Source organism: Mustela putorius, unplaced genomic scaffold (assembly GCF_011764305.1).
Source record: "Mustela putorius furo isolate JIRA1106 unplaced genomic scaffold, ASM1176430v1.1 tig00003853_pilon_pilon_pilon, whole genome shotgun sequence".
NCBI lineage: Eukaryota > Metazoa > Chordata > Mammalia > Carnivora > Mustelidae > Mustela > Mustela putorius.
The window spans coordinates 19,942,918-19,965,193 of NW_025422005.1; the positions used below are offsets into that span (position 1 = coordinate 19,942,918).

Here is a 22,276-nt window from a genome sequence, read left to right on the forward strand (position 1 = left end):
CTTTCATTTGTGGGTTTGGGCGACCACTGCTGCTCCTCATACACTGCGTGACGTGGAGTGGACCTTGAACCTTAACTCCATCATCTGTAAAATGAGAATAATAGGGTGGTCATGAGGACCAAGACAATGGATAGGACTTACTTGTAAAGCACTGTAATGTGTACGGCCATGGCTGTCTAATTGGTGAAACTTTGGGGTTGTTCAGGTAAGGAAGAAAGGTATCTCCTTTCAGAGGTAAAAATTTAGGTTTTCCTCTAGGGAGTGTGATCTAGACTAGCCAAGGGTAGTGCTAGGGGTTATAACCTATATGGTTTGCCTTCCCACCAGGAAGAGCATGAAGCAGAGCCCTTCGGCAGGTGTCCACACCTTCTGTGACCGGCAGAAGCCCCTTCCGGATGGTGCCGCCCAGTATTACGTAGCAGGTAGGGCTCAGTCCAGCCCTGGCCCCACATTCTTGGCTGGGTGCTGACTCTGGGGTGGTGCAGGGAGACAGCATGGCATGGTGGTCAAGAGAAAGGGTTTTAGAGTAAGGCAGATGTGGGCTTTAATCCTGACTGCCACTGACCAGCCATCCTGTGACCTTTGGCAAAGTATTTACCCTTGATGAGTCTTAATTCCTTTTCCATAAAAAGGCATCATAATGATGAAATGAAATAAAGTATATAAAGCAGTTAGCCTAGTGCATATAGTGAGTGCTCAACACTTGCAGCTGCTTTTATGATGAAGGTAATTGCTACCATTATTGATATGATTGACTTCACACAACTCCCTGCCCCTCTGGGGGAAGATGGGGAGCTTCACATTAGGGTAACTGAGCTTCTCCCCACAGGTCACCTGCCTGTGAAGCTGCCTGATTACAACAACCGTCTGAGAGTGTTGGTCGCCACCTATGTGACCTTCAGCCCCAATGGCACAGAGCTGCTGGTCAACATGGGAGGGGAGCAGGTATGTCCGGCTGCCCGAGGTAGCTCTGCCCTCCTTCACCCTACAGTCGGCAGCCAGGGCTTAACACCTCACTTCCACTGCCATGAGGCAGACAAGCAACAGCCTTATTGTAAATTACTTCATAGTAGGAGCAACCTGGCATTATTGGAATTCCCAGAGAGGTGCCCTGGCCTTGGCTTTTTCTGAAGCATTAGAACTGACGGACCGGTCTTCAAATGCTGGCCTTCTGTGTGCTGGGAGTTTGAACTGTGAGGGTCTTCATTCTTCTGAGCCTCGATTTCCTCATCCTCCATTTTCCTAGGAGGAAACCCTGGGGCTGAGTCAGCCTGTAGGAGTGTTCCTTGGTAATGGCAGGCTACTAACCCTTCTTTTTGCGTGTTCTCGGTCAGGATATTTAGTAAGCCTTGCTTAAATCCATTTATTCTACAAACACTCACTGAGCACTTACTCTGGGACTAGCATCATTATAAACATGAAGGAGACAGAGGTGAAATATGATGCAGCCCAGGTTGACAGGAGACATGGCAGGTGAAACAGCTGATGAACAAGGCAAGGTGGACTATGTACCAGAGGACTGGAATGGAGAACTGGTCCTGGCTTCAGATTGCTGGGCCATCACCTGGCCTGAAGGTAGCATTAGGATGAATAGTGATGCAGTGTAGCAGAGTGGCTTAGAGCCAGACAGACTTGGTTTTGGGTCTTGGCTGTGCCACATACTACTTTTATGGCCGTGGGTAAATAAAGGTTCAGCCCATATTTCTTTTGTCTGTAAAGGGGTTGATAATAATAGTACTTCTTGGGCTGACTTAGCTGACTCTGTCAGAAGAGCATGCAACTCTTGATCCCTGGGGCCGTGAGTTCAGAGTCCTATGTTGGGTATAGAGATAACTAAAAACAATAAACTAAAAAAATAATAGTACTTCTTTATGAGGTGGTTTCTAGGATGAAATGAGGTAAGTCCTATAAAACATTTAGCCAAGTTCCTAAAGCAAAGTAAGAATTGAAAAAACGTTAAATAATAATAATTTTATGTTCACTGAGAGAAGTAAATAGCAATGATGCTTTGGGCAAATTGCTTCCCTTCTCTGAGGTTTCAGTTTTCCCATCTATAAAATGAGAAATTTGGCTTTGTGACCTCTGAGGACCTTTCAAACTTAAACACGTGATTCTAATTAATGGCGGTGTTTTAAGCAGTCCACCCTCGGGACTGGGAACTGGGAAGGTGTTCCTGTCTGAGGTTTGTTCCGTAGAACACCTCCTGGCCTTGCTGGATGGCTCCCTACTCAATACACACTGTGTTCCTGAGAGCCATCAAGCCACCAAGGCCTTGCTTCTGGCCGGCCACTTTCTTACCTCACAGCCTCCATCTCTTTTCTTGACCCTTCCACCCTAGGTCTATTTGTTTGACCTGACTTACAAGCAGCGGCCGTACACCTTTCTCTTGCCTAGAAAATGCCACTCCTCAGGGGGTAAGTTCTCTCTTGGGGTAGGGTTATCTCTGCTGGGGAGCTTGAGCGTTTGCCACTTCTGCTGAGAAAGCTGCCCCTTCCCTGTGCTGTGGCTGTGCCCCAAAAGGACTCGATTCTCTGAAAGAACGCTCTGTGTACAGTAAGAAGGAAGAGAACAGTAGGTCAGAGATACCTTCCCTCTGAAAAAGCACTTTGCGTGGCTTGTCTCTTAAGGACATCAAGTAGTTGCCCTTCCTTTCTCATCCTGGGTCAGTCTCCTCACTGACTCTTTCCTGGGGCCTGCAGTTGATTTAGGCACCTCTAAAAGTCCCGTTCTCCCCACGCACACACACACCCCCGCCCACCCCACATCCCCCCAAATCCCACCTAAGGGTAATGCCAAGTTAAAGCTGTGTCCCTCTCCAACCAGCAGAGGGCGCACAGGCTTTTCTTTATGCACTTGCCTACCTGCATCAAAACTTGCTTTCTGGGAAGGGGTCTCACCCCAGGAGGATGGCCCACAGTGGAACCATCATATCCTCTGATGGAAGCTGGAGGGCTGCTGAGGAGCAATGGGGAACTCCTCCTGAGTTGTTGCTGTTCTTTCTCTCCATCCCTGCCAGAAGTTCAGAACGGCAAGATGTCCACCAATGGTGTATCCAACGGCGTGTCCAATGGCCTGCACCTTCATAGCAATGGCTTCCGGCTGCCGGAGAGTAGGGGACATGTCAGGTGAGGCCAGTCTGACTTGTCCAGCCCTTGAAGTCCCAATTACACCTTATGGTACCTTACAGTATAATTGAAGGGATATAAGAGCATGTTTTGTAAACCGTCCATCCAGGTACATACTTCCAAGTCTGGGGACTGGGGCAAGGGATATAATGGAGTAATGGAGTATTTCTGGATGTGGCTAGTGGTTCCAGTACTGCTCCTACCTGGTAGGATTCCAGTCATGCTCAGACTGAAGCTCCAGTCCCTTGGTATCCGTAGCTGGGTCAGGACCAGGGGATCAGCTGTCTCTTAGTACTGAGCTCTCTCTTAAAGGTGTTCTACATAGATATTCTTCCCCCATTTTATTTTTCTTTGTCCCATATTATCTTTTGGCCTCTATTCACTACCAAGCCCAATGCTGGGTATAGAGGTGTTCAAAGCCTCTAAACTTTGAGAGAAACGGAAGTCTCTATAAAGAGATACATGGGAGGAACTTGGGTGGTCACAAGGTTCAGCTCAGTGTGGGGGTGGGTGGTTAGCTATTATCATGCTCAGGAGTTTGATTAAGAATTGCCTTTGGGGAGCACCTGGGTAGCTCAACCAGTTAGGCACCCAGCTCTTGATTTCAGCTCAGGTCATGCTCTCAGGCTCATGAAATTGAGCCCCCTGTTAAACTTCGCACTCAGCACAAGTTGGCTTGAGATTCTCTCCTCCTCCCTCTGCCCACTCCCCGCTCGCACGTGCAAGCTCACACACACTCGCACTCTCTCTAATAAATAGAATCAAATTGAATCGCCTTTGGGGTGCCTGCCTGGCTCAGTCAGTGGAGGATGCAGCTCTTGATCTTGGGGTCATGAGTTTGAGCCCCATGTTGGGGGCATAGAGTTTACTTAGAGTTTAATTTTTAAAAAAGAGAGAGAGAGTTGCCTTTTACCTGTCCATGACAGTTCCTCTTGTTTTTTCACTGGTTCAGAGTATGGGGACTTCCGCCCATTACCTATTGCAGTAACCCAGACCAAGAATGGAAGTGCGCCCCTCTTCTAAATGACAGTGCAGATCCCAGGGACCAAGAAAATAACAGGTGGCCCTCAGGCAAGGCTATAGACTTCCTGAGAGACTGCTCTGACCTTCTTTGGCTGGCCCAACTTGGCTCTCCTTCCCCGTAGTCCCCAGGTAGAGCTGCCCCCATACTTGGAGCGCGTGAAACAGCAAGCCAACGAGGCCTTTGCCTGCCAGCAGTGGACCCAGGCCATTCAGCTTTACAGCAAGGCCGTGCAGAGGGCCCCTCACAATGCCATGCTCTACGGGAACCGAGCTGCTGCCTACATGAAGCGCAAGTGGTGAGTGGACCTTAGGACGGGGGATGAAGACAAGGGGCCTGATGGAGCCAAGTTGCTGAGGCCTCCAGGGAAAGTGACAGTGGCATCCCACTGCCTCCTAGGGCTCCTTAGCCCCAGGCTGCTTCTCCCCATCTCCAGACTGGAAGTCAGGAATTCTCAAGCACCAAGGAAGGTCACAGTGAAATAGTTTTGTTAAGTAGTGGTGTTTTGTTGTAAAGTGATATGGCCACTGGATAAGTAGGACTTGAGAGATTGATTAATCCCAACTGTTGGATAATTGTGCCTTGAATTGGGACTATGAAGGAACAGTGGAATTCTTGCTACATAGGAAAGAGGCATTTGGTGAATTCACTTGGTATCTGTCTGAAATGATTCTGCAGCTCCTTGACCTTGGAGCTTGCTTTTCTATGCTCTTAGACCTTTGGACTAAGCACAAACAAGATACCAGAGATCTGAAGCTGGCTGTGGGTCATGTTGGGTCATAGTGGCTGGTGGTAAAGGGGTGGGGTCCATATCCTGAAGAACCTGCTATCTTTGGAGACCATCAGGGCTCCTAGCCCTTCTGCCTGAAGCACCAGCAGGCAAGCAGGCCCCATCCCTCAGTCGGGGCCAGGACTGGAGATGGATAGAGCTGGGCCCACAGCCATTTCTGCTCCGTCTGGCATCCGTCGGCTCTGCCCAGACAGACAGGCCAGCTGGTGTGCCATCGTCTGGCTGCAACAAGGCAGGCCAGAGAGGGAAGCTTAAGAAACCCACCCAAGTTAACAGGATGGTAGATGGGGGTTTGGGAAGATGCTACCCCATTGGCCTTAGCTCACGCGTCAAGAGTTTGCCAAAGACTCAGATGGTAACCTGACTGAGGAGGTGATGGTTTGGGAGCCATCCTGAGGTGTTTGGCCTCTCTGTCCCAAGAGCTGGGTAGAATATGCAGTGTCCTCATCCAGGCTTTAGACTGAGAGCTGTTTCACTCTTGCATTCTTGCTAAGAGAGGCTGATAAAGCCCTTGACATGTTCTCTGAACTCCTACTATGCACTAGATACCGGGAACACAAAGTTCTTCACTTTGAGTTCCTGTGCTCCAGAGTCCCCAGCTTCTGGGCAGAGGACAAAGACATGATCATGGTTCTCTTTGTCAGAGTCAGGAAGCAGTGAGTCTTTGCGTGGTCAAGTAAAAGGCTGTGGGCACTAAGAAAAGTTAAGTCACTTCAGCTGGGGTCAGGGAAGTGTCAGGAAGATGAGGTATCTGATGGGCTTTGAGTGTGGGCAGACTTAGGCAAGGAAGGGAAAAGGAGGAAGGGATTATGGGGGAAGGACATTCCCAGAGAGATGGTGCGAACAAAGGCGTGGGGGTGGGGGACTGACTGAAGAGCTTGTTTGCAGAACAACAAATCCATTTGGCTGGAGCAGAGAGTTCTGGAAGGGACTGGCAGGAGATGAGTCTGTGAGGTAGCCTGGGGCCGGCCTGGGAAGGACTTGGAATGCAGAGCGGTGGCTGTTTTGGCCTGGATTCAGTGGGGTGATGGGCAGCTACTGAAGGGTTCTGAGCAGGAGAGGGATGTGCTGAGGGCTGTCCTTTCAGGGAGATTGATCTGGCAGTGAGTCTGGTGGATGGGTGAACCCTAGAGCCAGCCCACTCTCCCCATCCCCACACGCCTGCCAGTGACCCCAGAATGTCGCATTCTGTCCCAGGCCAGTCTCTCCAGGGCTGCCATCTGCTCCTGGGTGCAGTGGGAGCTGTCACCCTCTGGCTCCTGGTTGGTCTCTGTCTGGCTCTCTCCAGGAGCTCTGAGGGGCACTTTGCAGGTGGTAATTGGGTTTCCAAACAGTGCCTGCTCCTTCATCATAGCCCGTCGTTCTAACGCAGGCCAGGCCTTCAAAGCACTCTGTCCCCTGCCTGCTCCCACACTGATGAGCTGCTTGTTCCCGATCTGAGTATGGCTGTTGCAAGGGCTGAATGCTCGCTCTTTAGTGCTGTAGGAGAGGAGGGTCACGAGGACATTTCCCCTGTCGGGCCTGCTTTGACCCTGTGCAGGAGGGTTGTGAGCTGTGCCTTGGTGGAAAGAGCATCAGTTTTGGGGAACGCTGCTTGTCACAGTTGGGTCCTAGGCCCATTTCAGCCCAGCAGGGAAAAGGGGGGGTGGCGGGAAGGCTACTAAAGGAGAAGTCCTGTGACCTGTCTGATCTATAAACGACAGGTGGGAACAGATGAGAGGTACTGGAGGAGTGTATCCTATATTCTGGCACAGGGTGGGAGAGCAGGGGACTTCCTTAAGACCCCTCCCTTCTTGCTGTCCCTCCCAAAACTGAAAACCATCCCCATCTCCCTTCATCCATGCTTTGGGAGGTTGAAGGTAGCGAGTGGGGATGATTTGGAGTTCCTGGCGTGCACACCCCCCTTTGCCATCAGCTTCCAGAGAGCTGACTCTGCCAGTCTGTCAGGCCCCATCCTTCAGCCCCGGGAGGTAGAGGCCACAGCTGCTGTGGATCAGTCAGCCAGGACAGAGGGGGGTCTGGCTGAGGGCTTGCTGCCTGCTGGTCAGACCCTGAGTCCCCAGCCTGGCACTTCTGGCTTCCCCAGACCGCCGAACTGTCCTTGAGGGCCCCCTGCCTTGGCCAGGGCTTTGAAGACCAGCCGGGGGGATTTGAGGAGGTAGTTGGAGGAAGAGAGAAGGAGGGCTTGGGGAGCCTGAAGTGGGCAAGATGCCAGGCCTTCTGCTGCAGAGCTGCAGGGGCCTGGGGTGAGCCAGTGTGCAGTTGCACTCTGTGCCCAGCAGAGGGCAGCCTGACACTGTTTTTTCTTTCACACATGCGCGTACCCTGGTGCGCGCACACCATCCCTCCATCCCCCACCAAGACTTCAGGGCTCCTGACTCATCTCCTTAACATACTCTGTCTCCTGGGGAGCAGGGTCTGGGCTGAGCCAGGGTTCTTTTCGTTTACAAGCACCCTCGCCCTGAAATCTGTCAGAGGTGGGCTGAGGTGGCCCACCTCAGAGGAGACTGGGTGGACTCCTTGCTTGCCACACGGTCCTACCTCTAAGCCACACTCCCCTGCCTTCCCAGGGATGGTGACCACTACGATGCCCTGAGAGACTGCCTCAAGGCCATCTCCCTAAACCCGTGCCACCTGAAGGCACACTTCCGCCTGGCCCGCTGCCTCTTTGAGCTCAAGTACGTGGCTGAGGCCCTGGAGTGCCTGGACGACTTCAAAGGGAAGTTCCCGGAGCAGGCCCACAGTAGTGCTTGTGACGCATTGGGCCGCGACATCACGGCAGCCCTCTTCTCCAAAAATGACGGTGGTGAGTGGGCACTGAGGAGGGGTTGCTGTTACTTTGAGGTCCTGTGTGACATGCTGGAGAAGACATGGTTCTGAGATTAGAGAGGCCTGGATTCTTAGGCTGATTCAGAAATTATGTGAGGTTGGGTCACTCACTTGGTCTCTTTGAGACTCAGTTTCCCCAACTGTAAAGGGGGAATGATAGCACCTCCCATTTAAGGTTTCTCTTGAGGATTAACAATAGTATGTTTAAAGCACCTGGCTTAATGCCTAGGACTCAGGACAGGAAGAAACTGAGCCCAGTCTGCATAGCTCCAGCTGGGCCTTCTCACCGGCTCACAGAGACAGGGTCTTAGTTGTTCCATTGGACATCTGAGTAAGAGGCAGCAGTGGGGGGTTGTACTCCTTCCAGTCTGGCTGATTGCAGCAGAGGCAGCAGTGAAGGGCAGTGGAAATGCCTCACGCATGCAGCTCTGCCGTGTGGTAACCATGTGACCTAAGGTAACACACAGCCAGCCTCCCTGACCCCACGGCCTTGCCTCCACAGAGCTCATTTGAAGCCCTGTCCAGCTCTGCTCAGTAGCATTGGAGGGTGAGCTGGGTGTTTGTGATGAAGACATGGACCCTCACCTCTCTCCTATGCAATTTACTAACCATGCGACTGATGCATTGTTTGAGTAGTTATCCAGCATCTACCACATGCTAGACACTGTGCTGGGTTGTGGGTGTACAGCTGTGGACAAGTCAGATGGGATTCGTGGAGTTTACAGCCCTAGCAAAGGAACCAAGCAATGAAGGAGAAACAATGTGATGAGTGCCATGGGGGGCTGATACGGTGCAGGTGCCTGGGGCAGAGCTTAATGTCAGGCTAGGGTTCTAGAGGAGGAGACATTTAATCTGAGATCTCAGGGATGGGGAAGAAGAGGTAACTAGATAAAAAGTATACCTGTGGGAGGTAAAGATTTCTGGCCTAGGAACCAGCACATGCAAAGGCCCTGAGGCAGGCAGAATCAAGGCACTTTTAAGGCACTGAGAAAACTGTTGTGATTTTACCCAAGGCACTGAACTGATCAGTGCCTCATTTGGGATCTATAACTCATCTTCCAGTGAGGAAGGGCTTAGACTTTACTCCTTTCAGAGCTGTAGGTCTACTTAGAAAAATTACCCTTTCAAGTCTCTCAGTAGTGCTTCACCTTCTCCTCCCTGCCTCTTACCTCCACAGAAACAGACTGTGGGCCTGTGCATCCTTGGGACTTCCAGACATTGTTCTGGGACCTGAGCAAAGGCCCTTCTAGCATCCAAAGTCCCCTCTTGAACATCCTCAAGGGTTACGTCCAAAAATGCTTCTTCCTCACAGTCATTCTTAGCTTTCGAGGGTAGGAGTAGAGGCAGATAGCCCTACATTGTCAGCACATGAGCTGAAAACAGGGCCGGGGTAGAGACAAGGTAGGGGAGGGAAAATAAGGACAGGTCTCACCTTTCCTTGCTCTCTGACCCTAGAGGAGAAGAAGGGAGCCGGCGGTGGTGGCGGCGGCCCTGTCCGCCTCCGCAGTACGAGCCGCAAGGACTCCATCTCAGAGGATGAAATGGTGCTGCGGGAGCGAAGCTACGACTACCAGTTCCGCTACTGCGGCCACTGCAACACCACAACGGATATCAAGGAGGCCAATTTCTTTGGCAGGTCTGAGGCCCTGAAGAGGAGGAGGGCACAGCCTGGTTGGCAGCAGGAGACTGGGGGGTTGTGGGGGCATAATGCTTTCAGAAAAGTCTCAAATCCCAGTTCTGCCTCTGTATCCTTAACGAAATGGCTTCACCTCTGTGGGCCTGTCTCTTCATCTATAAAATGAAACAAGCCATCCCCACTCATGGGGCCATAATGAGGATTTGTGAGGTAATCCACAGAGCATCCAGCATGGGGTCTGGACTCTGCCTTTATCCCCTGCCCCCTCTCCCTCTGTCTCCATGTGCCAGAGCTTGGTCTTGATGTGGATGCTTGGAGCTTCCTTCTGCTGGGGTATAAGGCCAGAGCCCTCAAAAGCTGGCAGTCTTAGCACACTTGTGTTCTCAGAGCTGTGCCCCTGGTACTGTGGTACATAGCCCATGTCTCAGATCCCGTCACCCCCAACCCTCCTTTGTATATGGTATACCTTCTTGGGGTAAGTGAAACCCTTGAGTGTTAAGAGTCTCTCCGTCAAGATCCCGTCTAAGTGTCAGTGGTGTGTAAGGGGGTTGTGAACCCAGGAAGCAAGGACTGCTGGGAAGGCTTAGACAAGAGTGTTCCCAGAAATTGAAGAGATGCAGGATTGATCCCGCACCCAGGGAGCTTATAACTTGTGTTGAGGGAGAGTATCTTGGAGGCACCCAAGCAGTCCCTGATCTTAAGCTTAATAGCTGGACAGCGACTAAGGCTGTGCAGTATGGAGAGGATTGCCGTGTGTGGGAGTTCTGAGTCAAGTGAAGACCCCAGAGTTCCCTGCTCCCCTTGCCGTAAGCCGTACAGCCTCTACTTGAGGCTGTAGGGCAGTACCCCACCTGACCTCCCTGCCCTTTGCCCCTCTGCCAGCAACGCTCAGTACATCGTCAGTGGCTCTGACGATGGCTCCTTCTTCATCTGGGAAAAGGAGACCACCAACCTGGTCCGCGTGCTCCAAGGGGACGAGTCCATCGTCAACTGCCTGCAGCCACACCCCAGCTACTGCTTCCTGGCCACCAGCGGCATTGACCCTGTTGTGCGGCTCTGGAACCCCCGGCCAGAGGTGAGGGTGTGGAGAAAATGGCCCAAACTGGACAGGGACAAAGGTTGGGCTGGACCCTGGCAAGGCCTCCGGCTGGGCCTGGGAGGATTGGGGAGAGAAATGAGTCATTCAGACATGGAAGCCGCTGGGATGAGTGAACTCCTACCTGAGGACCCAGCACTGTGTCATGGTGGGAGCCATCAGTTCCAAATGCAGTAGGCAGCCCCAGGGGGAAGAGTAGGCACCTGCCTTCTCAAGGCACATCCCTGAGCAAGCTGAGGGGATGAGACTCCCATACAGGAAACAGTAACCAAGGACCGGCTACAGGAGGCCGGGAGGGAACTGGAGCAGCCCCAGTGCCACCTCATGAGAACAGCCCCTCAGGGGCTCCCTAGGGACCTCATATACCACTGTGTTGTGTCCCCCAGAAGCTGGACAAAAGCCAGTCCCTTGGTTACATGGGAAGTATGCAGGCTTCGGAATCTTTGCGAGCCTAAGTTTGAATCCTGGCCCCTTCACTCACTGCCTAAGGGACTTAACCATCTCTGGCCCAGGTTTTTATCTGTACATTGGAATGGGTATGACAGCACCACCTCAAAACGTTGCTTTAAGGATAAAGAAGTGATGCCTGTGAAGTGTCCAGTCCACAGGGACACTTAGGAGGATGTGGTCCCCTCTACTCCCAGGGTGGGTAGCCAGGCAGGCTGGCCTGAGGCCTCCCCTGCCCTCTGCCCCACTTCCCTCCCCTTTCTAGCCAGCAAAACAGAAGTGAAGTGGTGTATCTAATTACAGAGGCAATTTACTGTGAATTTTAAAGAGAACCCTACAGGCCTCTCCCATGAGAGGAGGGAAAAAGAAGGATACAGGAAGGGTTGTTGGGAGTGATGACGGAAGAGTAGGATGGGGGGTGTTGCCTGTTCCTCCTGCCTTGGGTATCTAGTAGGTGTGCCCAGCAGACCCTGGTGCAAGTCCTCCCACATATATCCATGTATGGGCCCCCCATGTGTGTAACCCCATGTGGTAAGCCCCACCATTTCCTGTATGGGGCCCCGCCAATATGTACCCCCATAGGGGTATGCCCCCCCCAGTGTGTATCCCAGCACCTCCATATATATCTCAGTGTATTGTGTCCCCTTCCAGTGTGTACTACCAGATGGGCCCCATATGTATAACCCCACATGGCGTGTCTCCCTCATATCTGTATCCTGGTAAGCACGTGTCCTGTACGTATCCCCATATGTGGGTTCCCTGCATCCGCATCTACATAGGATATACGTACAGCCCCACGTACATCTCTTGATGTGTCCAGCCACCTCTATGTATACCGCCCCATCTGTGTGTGTGTGTGTGTGTGTGTGTGTGTGTGTGTGTTTGCCAACCTCCCTCACACACTTCTCTCCCGGTGCTGTGTGCCTTCCCCACAGAGCGAAGACCTCACAGGCCGAGTTGTGGAGGACATGGAGGGTGCTTCCCAGGCCAACCAGCGGCGCATGAACGCCGACCCACTGGAGGTGATGCTGCTCAACATGGGCTACCGGATCACAGGCCTGAGCAGTGGGGGTGCGGGAGCCTCTGATGATGAGGACAGCTCTGAGGGCCAGGTTCAGTGCCGGCCCAGCTAGACCCTCCTTGCTCTGGTCCCTGGCCCCTGCTACTGGCTGGACCCTCCACCATGGGCAGGAGGTCAGGGGGTTCTGTTTTGATTTGTCTTCCCCCTCCCCCCATTTTTTTCATTTCCCTGTTTTGTTTGTTAGTTTGGCATTGGGGGTGGGGGGTTGCTACAACTCGCTGGCTTTCAGACTTTGGGGCAGATTGCCCCTTGACTGGCCTCAGCTCTGAGCAGAAGAGCAGGAGGGGAAGCCCCTCCAGACACCACCCACCTCCCATGTCCCTGGAGGGCTCTGGCCCGCCTCAGGTTGGGAGGCAAGGGCCAAAGCTGTCTTCAAGGACTGCCCTACACTTCAGTTGGCGGCAGGAAGAGGGTGGAATTCCAGTCCGTAAGGGCTAGCCTTGACCTGTTGCCACGCTTGCTCCTAGGGCAAGGCTAGCTCCTCTGTGGCTTCAGGGAAGGTTCTGAAAAAGGATGGGGTCCCACCCTCCCTCCAGAGCCACCGTGTCAGGGTGGAAGCCGAAGGAAGGTGGGAGTCCTGCAGTAGGCAAGGCCAGGCCCCTGCCTGGGCGCGAGTGTCCTCGCCCTTCTCCCAGTGCTGGCTCCGGACCCTGCGCCTGCGCTCACTGGCCACCTCCGGGGGCTTAGCCTTTCCCAAGGGCCCTGGCAGAGGGTGGGGCAACACGCCATAGCCTTCTGCACTGCACTATGACCACTCCCACTCCCCTTTCTGGGGGCTCCTTGGCCTCACTGTGACCTTTCTGCCAGAGCTCCCAGCCAGGCGCACTCTGCTGAGGTGGCGCTCCCTGCTAAGGGCCCTTTCTGCCCTTCCTCCCACCCCACATGCTGAGCCGCCACAAAGACCAAAGAAGTGATGGCTTTTCTCTGTCCCCCTGCTGCTCTGGGGGGAGGGGGTGGGTCTCCTGAGCCACTCAGATGGGAAAATCCCTAACTTGGCCCCCTCCCTCCTCAGCAGCCCCAAGCTTAACACTGGACAGCAGTCACCCCACCACTCACCAAGCCGCTCTCTGCCCCCTCGGCTCTCAGCTGGGAGCCTCTCCTGACAGTTGCTCAGCCTCCTCCCCTTCTCCCTCCTTCTCCCCTCAGTGCTTACTTGGCTCCAGCCCTCCAGCTGCAGCCTCTGGGGAGCAGCAGCCTCCCTTCTTCCCTCCCTCCGCCCTTCCCTCCCTCCGCCTGGTCTCTGCCAGGTGCCTCCTCTCAGCCAGGCTTCCGAGCAGCCCTGGAGACAGGAGGGCCACGTTAAAAGCTTTTTCACAGTTTTAAGAAGACAGGGGGGGTGAGGATAGTGGTGGGGGGTCTGGCACCATCTCGTCATTGCTTTAATCCCAGCAACACAGGTGGCAGCTTCTCCCCCCTCCTCCCCACCCAGTCCCTCTCCCACCCCCTCTTCTAGCTTGGTAATGAAGTATATTTATTGGTGAAGGAAACAGCTGCTGCTGCTTTTCCTGCTGCTGGGACTTGCTCCCCTGTCTCTTCTCCATGACCTTTCTCGAGCCAGGGAGGGGAAAGCAGGAGTACTGGGGCTGGGCCCTGGGGCCCAGGGACCAGCAGGGGCCCCTTTTGCTTTCCTGTGTTCGAGCCACCTGCCATTTCCTCTCTGCCTCCTGCCCGCCCGTCCTGTGTCCCCCATCTGTCCCCACCCGCCCCCCAACCTGCCCAGCCTGGGCCCTGCAGTGTGGAGAGACACATAAGCCTTACTGTCCTCTGGGGGCAGGAGCCGAGCCTTTTTGTTGCTCCGCTCCCAGGAGAGTGAGGGTGACGCAACTGATTAAAACCATTTTGTTCTAGGTGTGGCTGCTGGCATTTGTGGGGTGCAAATGGGTCTTGGAACCAAAGTGAGGGTACCTGATCCTCACTGCTGTAGCTATGTGACTTTGAGTAACCACACCTCTGCTGGGTAGAATGAGGCCTGCCTTGGAGGATCCCTGTGAGCAGTGGCCTCCTAGCACAGCGAGGCTGAGTGCAGCAGCGCCTGGCCCCGGTGGCTGTGAATTGCAATAATCAGCTTTCACTCTCCAAGCTGTTTTCTCATCTCTAAAATAAGGAGGTTGAAGTCTTAGTGGCTTTTCAAACTTCTAAAATCAACCCAAACAAGAAATACACATTCTACATTGTGATCCAAGATACCCATGCTTATTTGTGTGTATATAATGAACATAAGCTTTACACAATAATATTTACCGTGCTATATGCAGTGTGTTCTAGTGACCATTCTGTTTTACTAAGGCAAAAGAAGGCTGGCCATAACCCACTAAATGGATTTTACAATGTGATGTGCCCTGGATTAGAGGGTATCTTAGACCAGAGGTTCCCAGACTTTCCCAGCTCATAGCACTCACCCAGCATTCGTGGCTCAGTAATTTTCTCATGGAGCCTCTAAACCAAAAGAAATGCCCAAGAGTTCTATTTATCAAGTAATTATACTCAAATTACATAATAAGAACTATGTGGTACCAAGTCACTTTTTTTTAAAGTACTTATAAACTAGAAGAAACGGTATTTTTATTTCATTCTTAAATACAATAACTAATGGGATCTGTGTGCTTGTTGGGCACTATAAAGCTTCTCAAACTTTCTAATCCCATTGGACGGTACTACCTATTCCACACTGACTTTGAGTTGCTTTTCACAATAGCGACCACCAAAAACCCAGCTTCTAAGATGATCTAACCAAAGGAATGTATCTAAACCTAATGATGAAACTGTGATCTACCTTGAACTAGTAGATCTCTCCGTAGCCAACAGATGTTGAGTGTCTCCCAAATTTAAAATCCCCTACCATGTGCTCTATGAACTTGTTGGGGCCTTTCAAGGTTGTTGATGCACAGTTTCAGGGCTGTGATTCAGTATTGTGGGAACAATAGCTTCACTACTGAAATTTTGTCATTCTTCTGTTTGTACATTTGGAAAGAACAGCGTGATGGGAAGGCAGCAGGGTATGCTAGGGTATTCTCGGTTTAATTCAGGAGACAGGAAGGAGATCCTGACAGAAACAGAAGCACAGTAGGTGGTGTTATGAAGCAGGTGTTTTGGACCAGTGTCACTTCTTTGTGTCCAAGATGAAGTCTTTTGACAGAGAGAGAGATCACAAGTAGGCAGAAAGAGAAGGAGAAGCAGGCTCCCCACTGAGCAGAGAGCCCAAGGCAGGGCTCAGTCCCTGGACCCTGAGATCATGACCTGAGCTGAAGGCAGAGGCTTAACACACTGAGCCACCCAGACACCCCCAGCATGAAGTCTTTAGAACTCAAGACATTTGCAGACCAGGCAAGGGAGGGGGCAGTGTCCCAGGTCAAGAGACTAGTGTAAAGTCGCTGGTTCCCTCCTGGAGCCCAAGTGATTCAGTTCAGCTGCACTGTTCAGGGAGGAGTGGCTCATGGGCTGAAGGGGCAGTCCAGCTGCAGAGGGCTCCCCATGCTTGATGAGGGGCTGTAGGCTGGACCCTGGAAGCAAGAAGGAGCCACTGGAAGACTTCATTCACAAGGGGCTCCCTTTCACTTGGAATTGGTACTCCCCCCCACACCCTTTTTGTAAGTAAACTTTGTCTTTCAGAGCACTTTTTTTTTTTTTTTTAAAGATTTTACTTATTTGACACACAGAGAGAGATCACAAGTAGGCAGAGAGGCAGGCAGAGAGAGAGGGGGAAGCAGGCTCCCCGCTGAGCAGCAAGCCTGATGCAGGGCTCGGATCCCAGGACTCTGAGATCATGACCTGAGCTGAAGGCAGAGGTTTAACCCACTGAGCCACCCAGGCGCTCCTGTCTTTCAGAGCACTTTAAGGCTTACATTCAGTAAGACTCCCATATATCCCCCTCTCTCCCTGACTCAGTTTCCCCTATTATTAACGTCTTGCATTACTGTAGTGCATTTACTACAATTAATGAACCAATACTAATACATCATGATTAACTAAAGCCCGTAAGGTCACTTTCTTTATAGTTCTGTGGGTTTTGACAAATGCATAATGTCATGTATCCATCATTACACTGTCATGCAGAATAGTTTTTGCCCTAAAAATCCCCTGTGCGAGGGCACCTGGGTGGCTCAGTGGATTAAAGCCTCTGCCCTCAGCTCAGGTCATGATCCCGGGGTCCTGGGATCAAGCCCTTTAAGATGTCATTTCTTCCCAACCTCATCTATAGTTTCAGTGAAATCCCAATCAAAATCCCAGCAACTAGTTTTGAGAACATTGGCAAATGGATTCTAAAGTTTATAGAGAGGCAAAAGACCCTGAATAGCTAACGACAATAATGAAGTCAAAGAAAAACAGAGGAGGATTGGCATTACCCAACTTTACTATTTATCCTAAAGCTATAATAGTAAAGACAGTGTGGTACTGGCAAAGGACTAGACAAACATCAATGGAATGAGTGGAGAACCCAAAAGTAGATCCACATAAATACAGTCAGCTGATCCTTGCCAAAGGAGCAAAGTCAGTTCAAAGAAAAAAAGGACAGTCTTTTCAATAAGTGGTGCTGGATTTAAACACTGTACACCAAGGGCGCCTGGGTGGCTCAGTGGGTTAAGGCCTCTGCCTTCAGCTTGGGTTGTGATCCCAGGATTCTGGGATAGAGCTCCACGTCAGGCTCTCTACTCAGCGGGGAGCCTGCTTCCCGCTCTCTGTCTACTTGTGATCTCTGTCCAATAAATTTTTAAAATCTGGGGCGCCTGGGTGGCTCAGTGGGTTAAAGCCTCTGCCTTCGGCTCAGGTCAGAATCCCAGTGTCCTGGGATCGAGCCCCACATCGGGCGGTCTGCTCTGCAGAAAGCCTGCTTCCTCCTCTCTCTCTCTCTCTCTTTCTGCCTGCCTCTCTGCCTACTTGTGATCTGTCTGTCAAATAAATAAATAAAATCTTTTAAAAATAAATAAATAGATAGATAGATAGATTTTTTAAATCTTTTAAAAAATAAAAATAAAAAAATAAACACCGTACACCATTCACAAATGTTAACTCAAAAGGGATCATAGACCCAAATGTAAAAGAGACTTCTAGTCTAGAAGATAAATAGGAGAAAATCTGGGTCACCTTGGGTTTGGTGATGAGTTTTTAGAAACATCTAAAGCACAGTCCATGAGCGAATTGATAAATCGGGTTTCATTAAAAACTTCTCCATGAAGTCATTACAAGAATGAAAAAGACAGACCAAGGACTGAGAAAATAATTTGCGAAACATGTCAGATAAATATAAATATAAAATAAATATAAATGTAAAATAAAAGATACCCCAACATACACAAAGATCTACAAAGAACTCTAAATATTCAACAATATGAATACAGACAACCCAATTTTTAAATGGGCAAAAGATCTGAATAGATACTTCACCCAAAAAGGATATACAGGGGACTAATGAGCATACAAAAAGATGCTCAGCATTATGTTATTAGGGGATTGAAAATTAAATCAACAGTGAAATCTCATTACATACCTATTAGGATGGCTGGATTTCAAAAACTGACACTACCAAACGCTGACAGAGATGTGGAGCACCAGGAATTCTCATTGCTGGTGAGAATGCAGAAATGGTACAGCCGCTTGAAAAGACAGTTTGGCAGTTTCTTACAAAGCTGAATATAGTCTTACTGTAAGACCCAGCAATCGTTCTTCTTAGCATTTAACCAAATGAGTTGAAAACTTACATCTGTGCAAAAACCTGCATACAGATGTTTGTTGCAGCTTCATAATTCCCCAAACTTGAAGCAACCAGGAAGTCCTGCAAAGGGTGAACTGATAAGTTGTGATACAGACACACTGTTATTCAGTGATAAGAAGAAATGAGCTATCAAGCCACAAAAATATGGGGGACACCTAAATGCATATTGCTTTATGAAAAAATCCAGCCTGAAAGTCACGCTGTATGATTCCAACTATATGACATTGTGGAAAAGGCAAAACTGGAGTAAGAAAGGTTGCATGGTACTCCATTTTTAATTATGTTTCTGCTTGTGTGACTCACCCAAAACTCTCACCAGCCTTACTGATAAGAGAGGCGGGTTCAGGGATGCGTGGGTGTCTCAGTTGGTTAAGCATCTGCCTTCAGCTCAGGTCATGATCCTAGGGTCCTGGGATCAAGTTCCATATTGGGCTTCTTGCTCAGCCAGGAGTCTGCTTCTCCCTCTGCCTGCTGTACCCCCTGCTTGTGCTCACTCTCTCTCTTTCTCTGACAAATATTTTTTAAAAAACCAAACTTTGATAAAAACGAGAGAGGTGGGATCAGATAAGCCCACCCAGTGAATGCATAGCAAAACAGTTTTTTAAAATATATATTTTTTAAAGATTTTATTTATTTGACAGAGCGAGAGAGCACAAGCAGGCAGAACAGCAGAGGGAGAGGGAGAAGCAGGCTCCCCACTGAACAGGGAGCCTGATGGGGGACTCACTCCCAGGACCCTGGGATCATGACCTGAGCTAAAGGCAGACACTTAACTGACTGAGCCACCCAGGCGCCCTAGATTTTTTTATTTTTAAGAAATCTACACCCAGCCAATGCGGGGCTAGAACTCACAACCTCAAGATCAAGAGTTGCAGGCTCTACCGACTGAGCCAACCCTGGCAAGCAAAACGGACATTAGAATTGGCCTCCCTGTGGGGAACCTGGGTGGCTCAGTTGGCAAGCATCTGAGTCTTAACCGTAGGGCCATGAGTTTAAGCCCCTGTCACCATGCTGGGCTCCACACTGGGCAGGGAGCCTACTAAAAAGAATTGGGCCACCTGTGTTTGTGGTGGGTAGGTGTGGCCCTAGAGGCCTGCTCCGCTGTCTCTGTGCTTCAGCACATGCTGAAATATGCTGCAGAATGTAAAGGGCAATGAGAAACCATCTAGCTCAGAGGTTCTCCACTCTGGCTGTGCTATCCGAATCATCCAGGATTCATTCATTCATTCTTTCTTTCATTCATTCATTCATTCATTCTTTTCTTCTTTCTTTCAAGAGGGTGGGAGTGCCACAGAAAGGGAGGTAGGAAGAGAGTCTGAGGCAGCCTCCCATCCGTGCTCAGTATGGGGCCCACCATGGAGCTTGATCTCATGATCCTGAGATCATGACCTGAGCCAAAATCAAGGGTCGAACTGAGCCACCCAGGCGCCCCTCACCCAGTATACTTTAAAAACTAAAACTGTCCCACCCCAGAGATTGTTTTAATTGATCTGAGGTAAGACCCAGGCATCCAACCATTATTTTTAAGCATCCCAGATTCATTCTAAGTATGGCCAGAGCTGAGGATCACTGATCTATCCCTAAACTCCACGTTTTTGAAAGAGAGAGAAGGAGTTCCAAAGAGGGGCAGGAAAAAGGGAAGGCTGTGCAAGGACCTCAGAAACAAAACCAGGACTGGATCCCTAATCTCTGATTCCTAGTCCAAGTGTTTAAAAATCATTTTATTATTTAAATGTTGTGACACTTTTTGAGCTCTTCCTCTGTACCAAGCCCTGGCTTAATAAAAGTGCAAACAACAGACTAATCCCTGACCTCCTGGAACCTCCACGTTATCTGGAAGATGTGGGCTAGAAATGCAGATTGTGCATGGTCCCTGTAAATTGAATTTCCCTGGGAATCATGAGTCCTCCCCTGTACCTTCTGCCATGGAGTTCCCCACCATTTGCTAGGCTCTGTGTCAGGCAAGGGTGGTGTGGGAGGAAAGCATTCTGATGGACATGATGGCAGGCATGCGCTACTCTATTCTATCTTGTTCTGCTTCCTGCTCTCATTTCTTTCTTACATATATAAACTAGCCTGGTCCTAATGAGGCTATAGTTTGCACCTATTTTGTGATTTACAGAATCTCAGGCTGGTCTCAGCCTTATCACTCTTCAGTAGACCTAAGCCGGCTTACCAGCAGAGAGAGCCAGGGTCAAGAAGGCTCCAAACCCCAACTCTGTCTAGTAGGTACTTAGATCTCAGAAAAGCTCCTGAACCTTTCTGGGCTCATATTCCCGATCAATAAAATGGGTATTTTGATATCTGCTCTGGTTATTTCACTACATTGTAAAAGGCCCCAAATCACAGTGAGATTATGTGCATCAAAGTGCTTTTTAAGTAAGAGTTCTATAGTTGTGTGGTTTTCACTGCTACAGTAGCTAACATTGAGTGTGTATTTGGGGCCAGGAACTGTTCAGGTCTAGCTGGTCAAATAAACCTTACAAGAACTAAGATGTGAATTATGGTTTCCCGTTTTAGATATGCAGAAACTGAGTGCAACAGGCTCAGTTACTTTCCAAAGGACAACCACTGACAGGGCTTAGGTGGAAACACTGGGTTTGTTGGCTGACTCCAGAATTCACATATGTAACTGTCTTGCTTTACTGCCCACCGGGAGTAGGAGACTTAGTTCTGGTCCTAGCTGTGCTTTTGATAATCTTGGGCAAGTTTGCCCATCTATAAAACCGAACAGAGAAGGAAGTCATTTTGTAAACTCTAATGTCCAAAGGGTCAGAGTGTCTGTAAACTCTAATGTCCAAAGGGTCAGAGTGTCTGTTCTCAGATGGTCCTCTCCCTACCATGGAAAGGTTTGGAGCCATCCTGGAAGATAGTTCAGGGCTTAATGGGGAGAATCCCAATCTCCAGGACCCAGAGAAGGTAATGAGTGGAGTAGAAACAGAAAGGCTGAAGTAGAAACAAAAGGCTGAAGAGAGGACTCTGCCCTTCCACACTCCAGACACTGCATGATGCCCAGCAGCAACTCCAGCCTGCAGCGGTGACCCGTGACCGCCCCTGGCTCAGCCCTGCTGCCCGGGGTTATTGATTGAGGTGATTCTTCCCCAGAGTCGTTAAGGAGACCATCTATGATCAACAAATAGCAACGGTGACATTCCCTGAGCACTTCCTATCTTCCGGGTGCTGTGCTTGGCTACAGGGACCAATAGATCCATTCAGACCCCTTCTCAAGGAGTTCACAGTCCCTCAGGGGAGACAGACAAGTAAACAGCTAATGCTAATGCAAGTACACATGAATATTCAATAGGTAGAAACACAGCCTTCGTGCTCTGGGAGCAAAGAGGAAACATTTGCCAGAAACCTTGAAAGTAGTATAGGAGACTAGGGGAAGGGCATTCCACTAAAGGAACAGTGTGAGCAAAGACATGAGGTATGAAGTGCAGGAATTATTTTCTGAAGGGCAAACAGCCCATCGAGGTTAACCCCGAGCAAATCCCGAGGGGCACAGTGAGAGATGAGGCTTGTAAAGTAGGCTGGGGTTTAGAGCCAGACCATGGGGGCCTTGAATGCCAGGATGAGGAGTGAGACAGTCTGAGGAAGGTGGTGTGTGAGCTTGGGGGACTCAGAGATGGGGCCAATGGGGGGGGGGGGCTGACTCCCACCAAGAGAATGTGCCCTGAGTTCACCCTTCAAACAAGCAGCATCTTGCCCTCGAAGATTTCCCAGTTTGACAGTTCCGGCTCTCCTATCCTTCCCTCCCCCAGCCAGCCCTGTAAGTGGATCCAGATGGTCATTCCTATTTTCGGTCGGTGTGTGTGTTGAGGGGAGGGGTAGCAATGAGTCCTATCAATCCTTTCCTGAGCTGTCAGAGGAGCTTCTTCCAGGACCCTGCTGTGATCCTCTGAGCCTGGAAGGAAGTGTTAGTCTTTGATGGAGATTTCCCATCTGTCTGTGGGTGATAGAGGTGGCAGCAGCAGAGTAGGCAAGGCACAGGCTAGGGAGGCTTTTACATTGGGTGAGAAAACCCAGGTGATATGTGCATATGAGAGGGGGCTGTGTGGACAGGCTAACGGGTGGCAGGGGGAGAAGGTTGGGGGAGAGGCCCCAGAGAAGTCAGAGGAGCTGGCTGCTTTCTCCAGGAACCTGGCCATCTTCATGCCTCTGCTTCTGTAGCTGCCTAGGTCGAGGAGCTAAGGATCTCTGATCAGACACTACTCCTGAGCACTGTGCCCAGCAACACCCAAGGGCCCCTTTAAAAAGCTTGGGACACCAAGAGGTAGCAGGTGATGAGCTAGGTTCCTGCCCTCGGACTGTGTGTACCCAACATATGATACCCAGCTTTTAAGTGTATGCCATTCATTCGTTTTTGCAAATACTAAGCAGATGATATATACTCAACACTACTAGGCACTACGTTTGCAGAAGTAAACAGGACAAGGATAGTCTCTGCTCTCAAGGAGTTTCCAGCCTAGTGGGGGAATCCAAGAATGCAGAGCTACAAATGTGCTATGAAGGAAAGGAAGAGGATGTCTCAAGGGAGATTA

The 22,276-nt window shown here is 50.4% G+C and overlaps 1 protein-coding gene across 4 annotated transcripts in view; it reads left to right on the forward strand.

The window, feature by feature from the left end:
* WDTC1 (WD and tetratricopeptide repeats 1) overlaps positions 1-13,872 on the forward strand; it is a 71,995-nt gene extending 58,123 nt beyond the window's left edge. For 2 of the 4 annotated variants that reach the window (XM_004741075.3, XM_013047183.2), the window contains 9 exons: positions 328-422; positions 830-945; positions 2,339-2,414; positions 3,017-3,125; positions 4,271-4,444; positions 7,507-7,742; positions 9,221-9,401; positions 10,284-10,476; positions 11,880-13,872. In XM_004741075.3, the coding sequence (XP_004741132.1) occupies positions 328-422; positions 830-945; positions 2,339-2,414; positions 3,017-3,125; positions 4,271-4,444; positions 7,507-7,742; positions 9,221-9,401; positions 10,284-10,476; positions 11,880-12,077 (1,378 nt within the window). In that variant the 3' untranslated portion in view covers positions 12,078-13,872. The remainder of the gene's footprint in view (positions 1-327; positions 423-829; positions 946-2,338; positions 2,415-3,016; positions 3,126-4,270; positions 4,445-7,506; positions 7,743-9,220; positions 9,402-10,283; positions 10,477-11,879) is intronic. The other 2 variants (XM_013047179.2, XM_004741076.3) reach the window with 2 other exon arrangements.
* Positions 13,873-22,276: the final 8,404 nt, after the last annotated feature.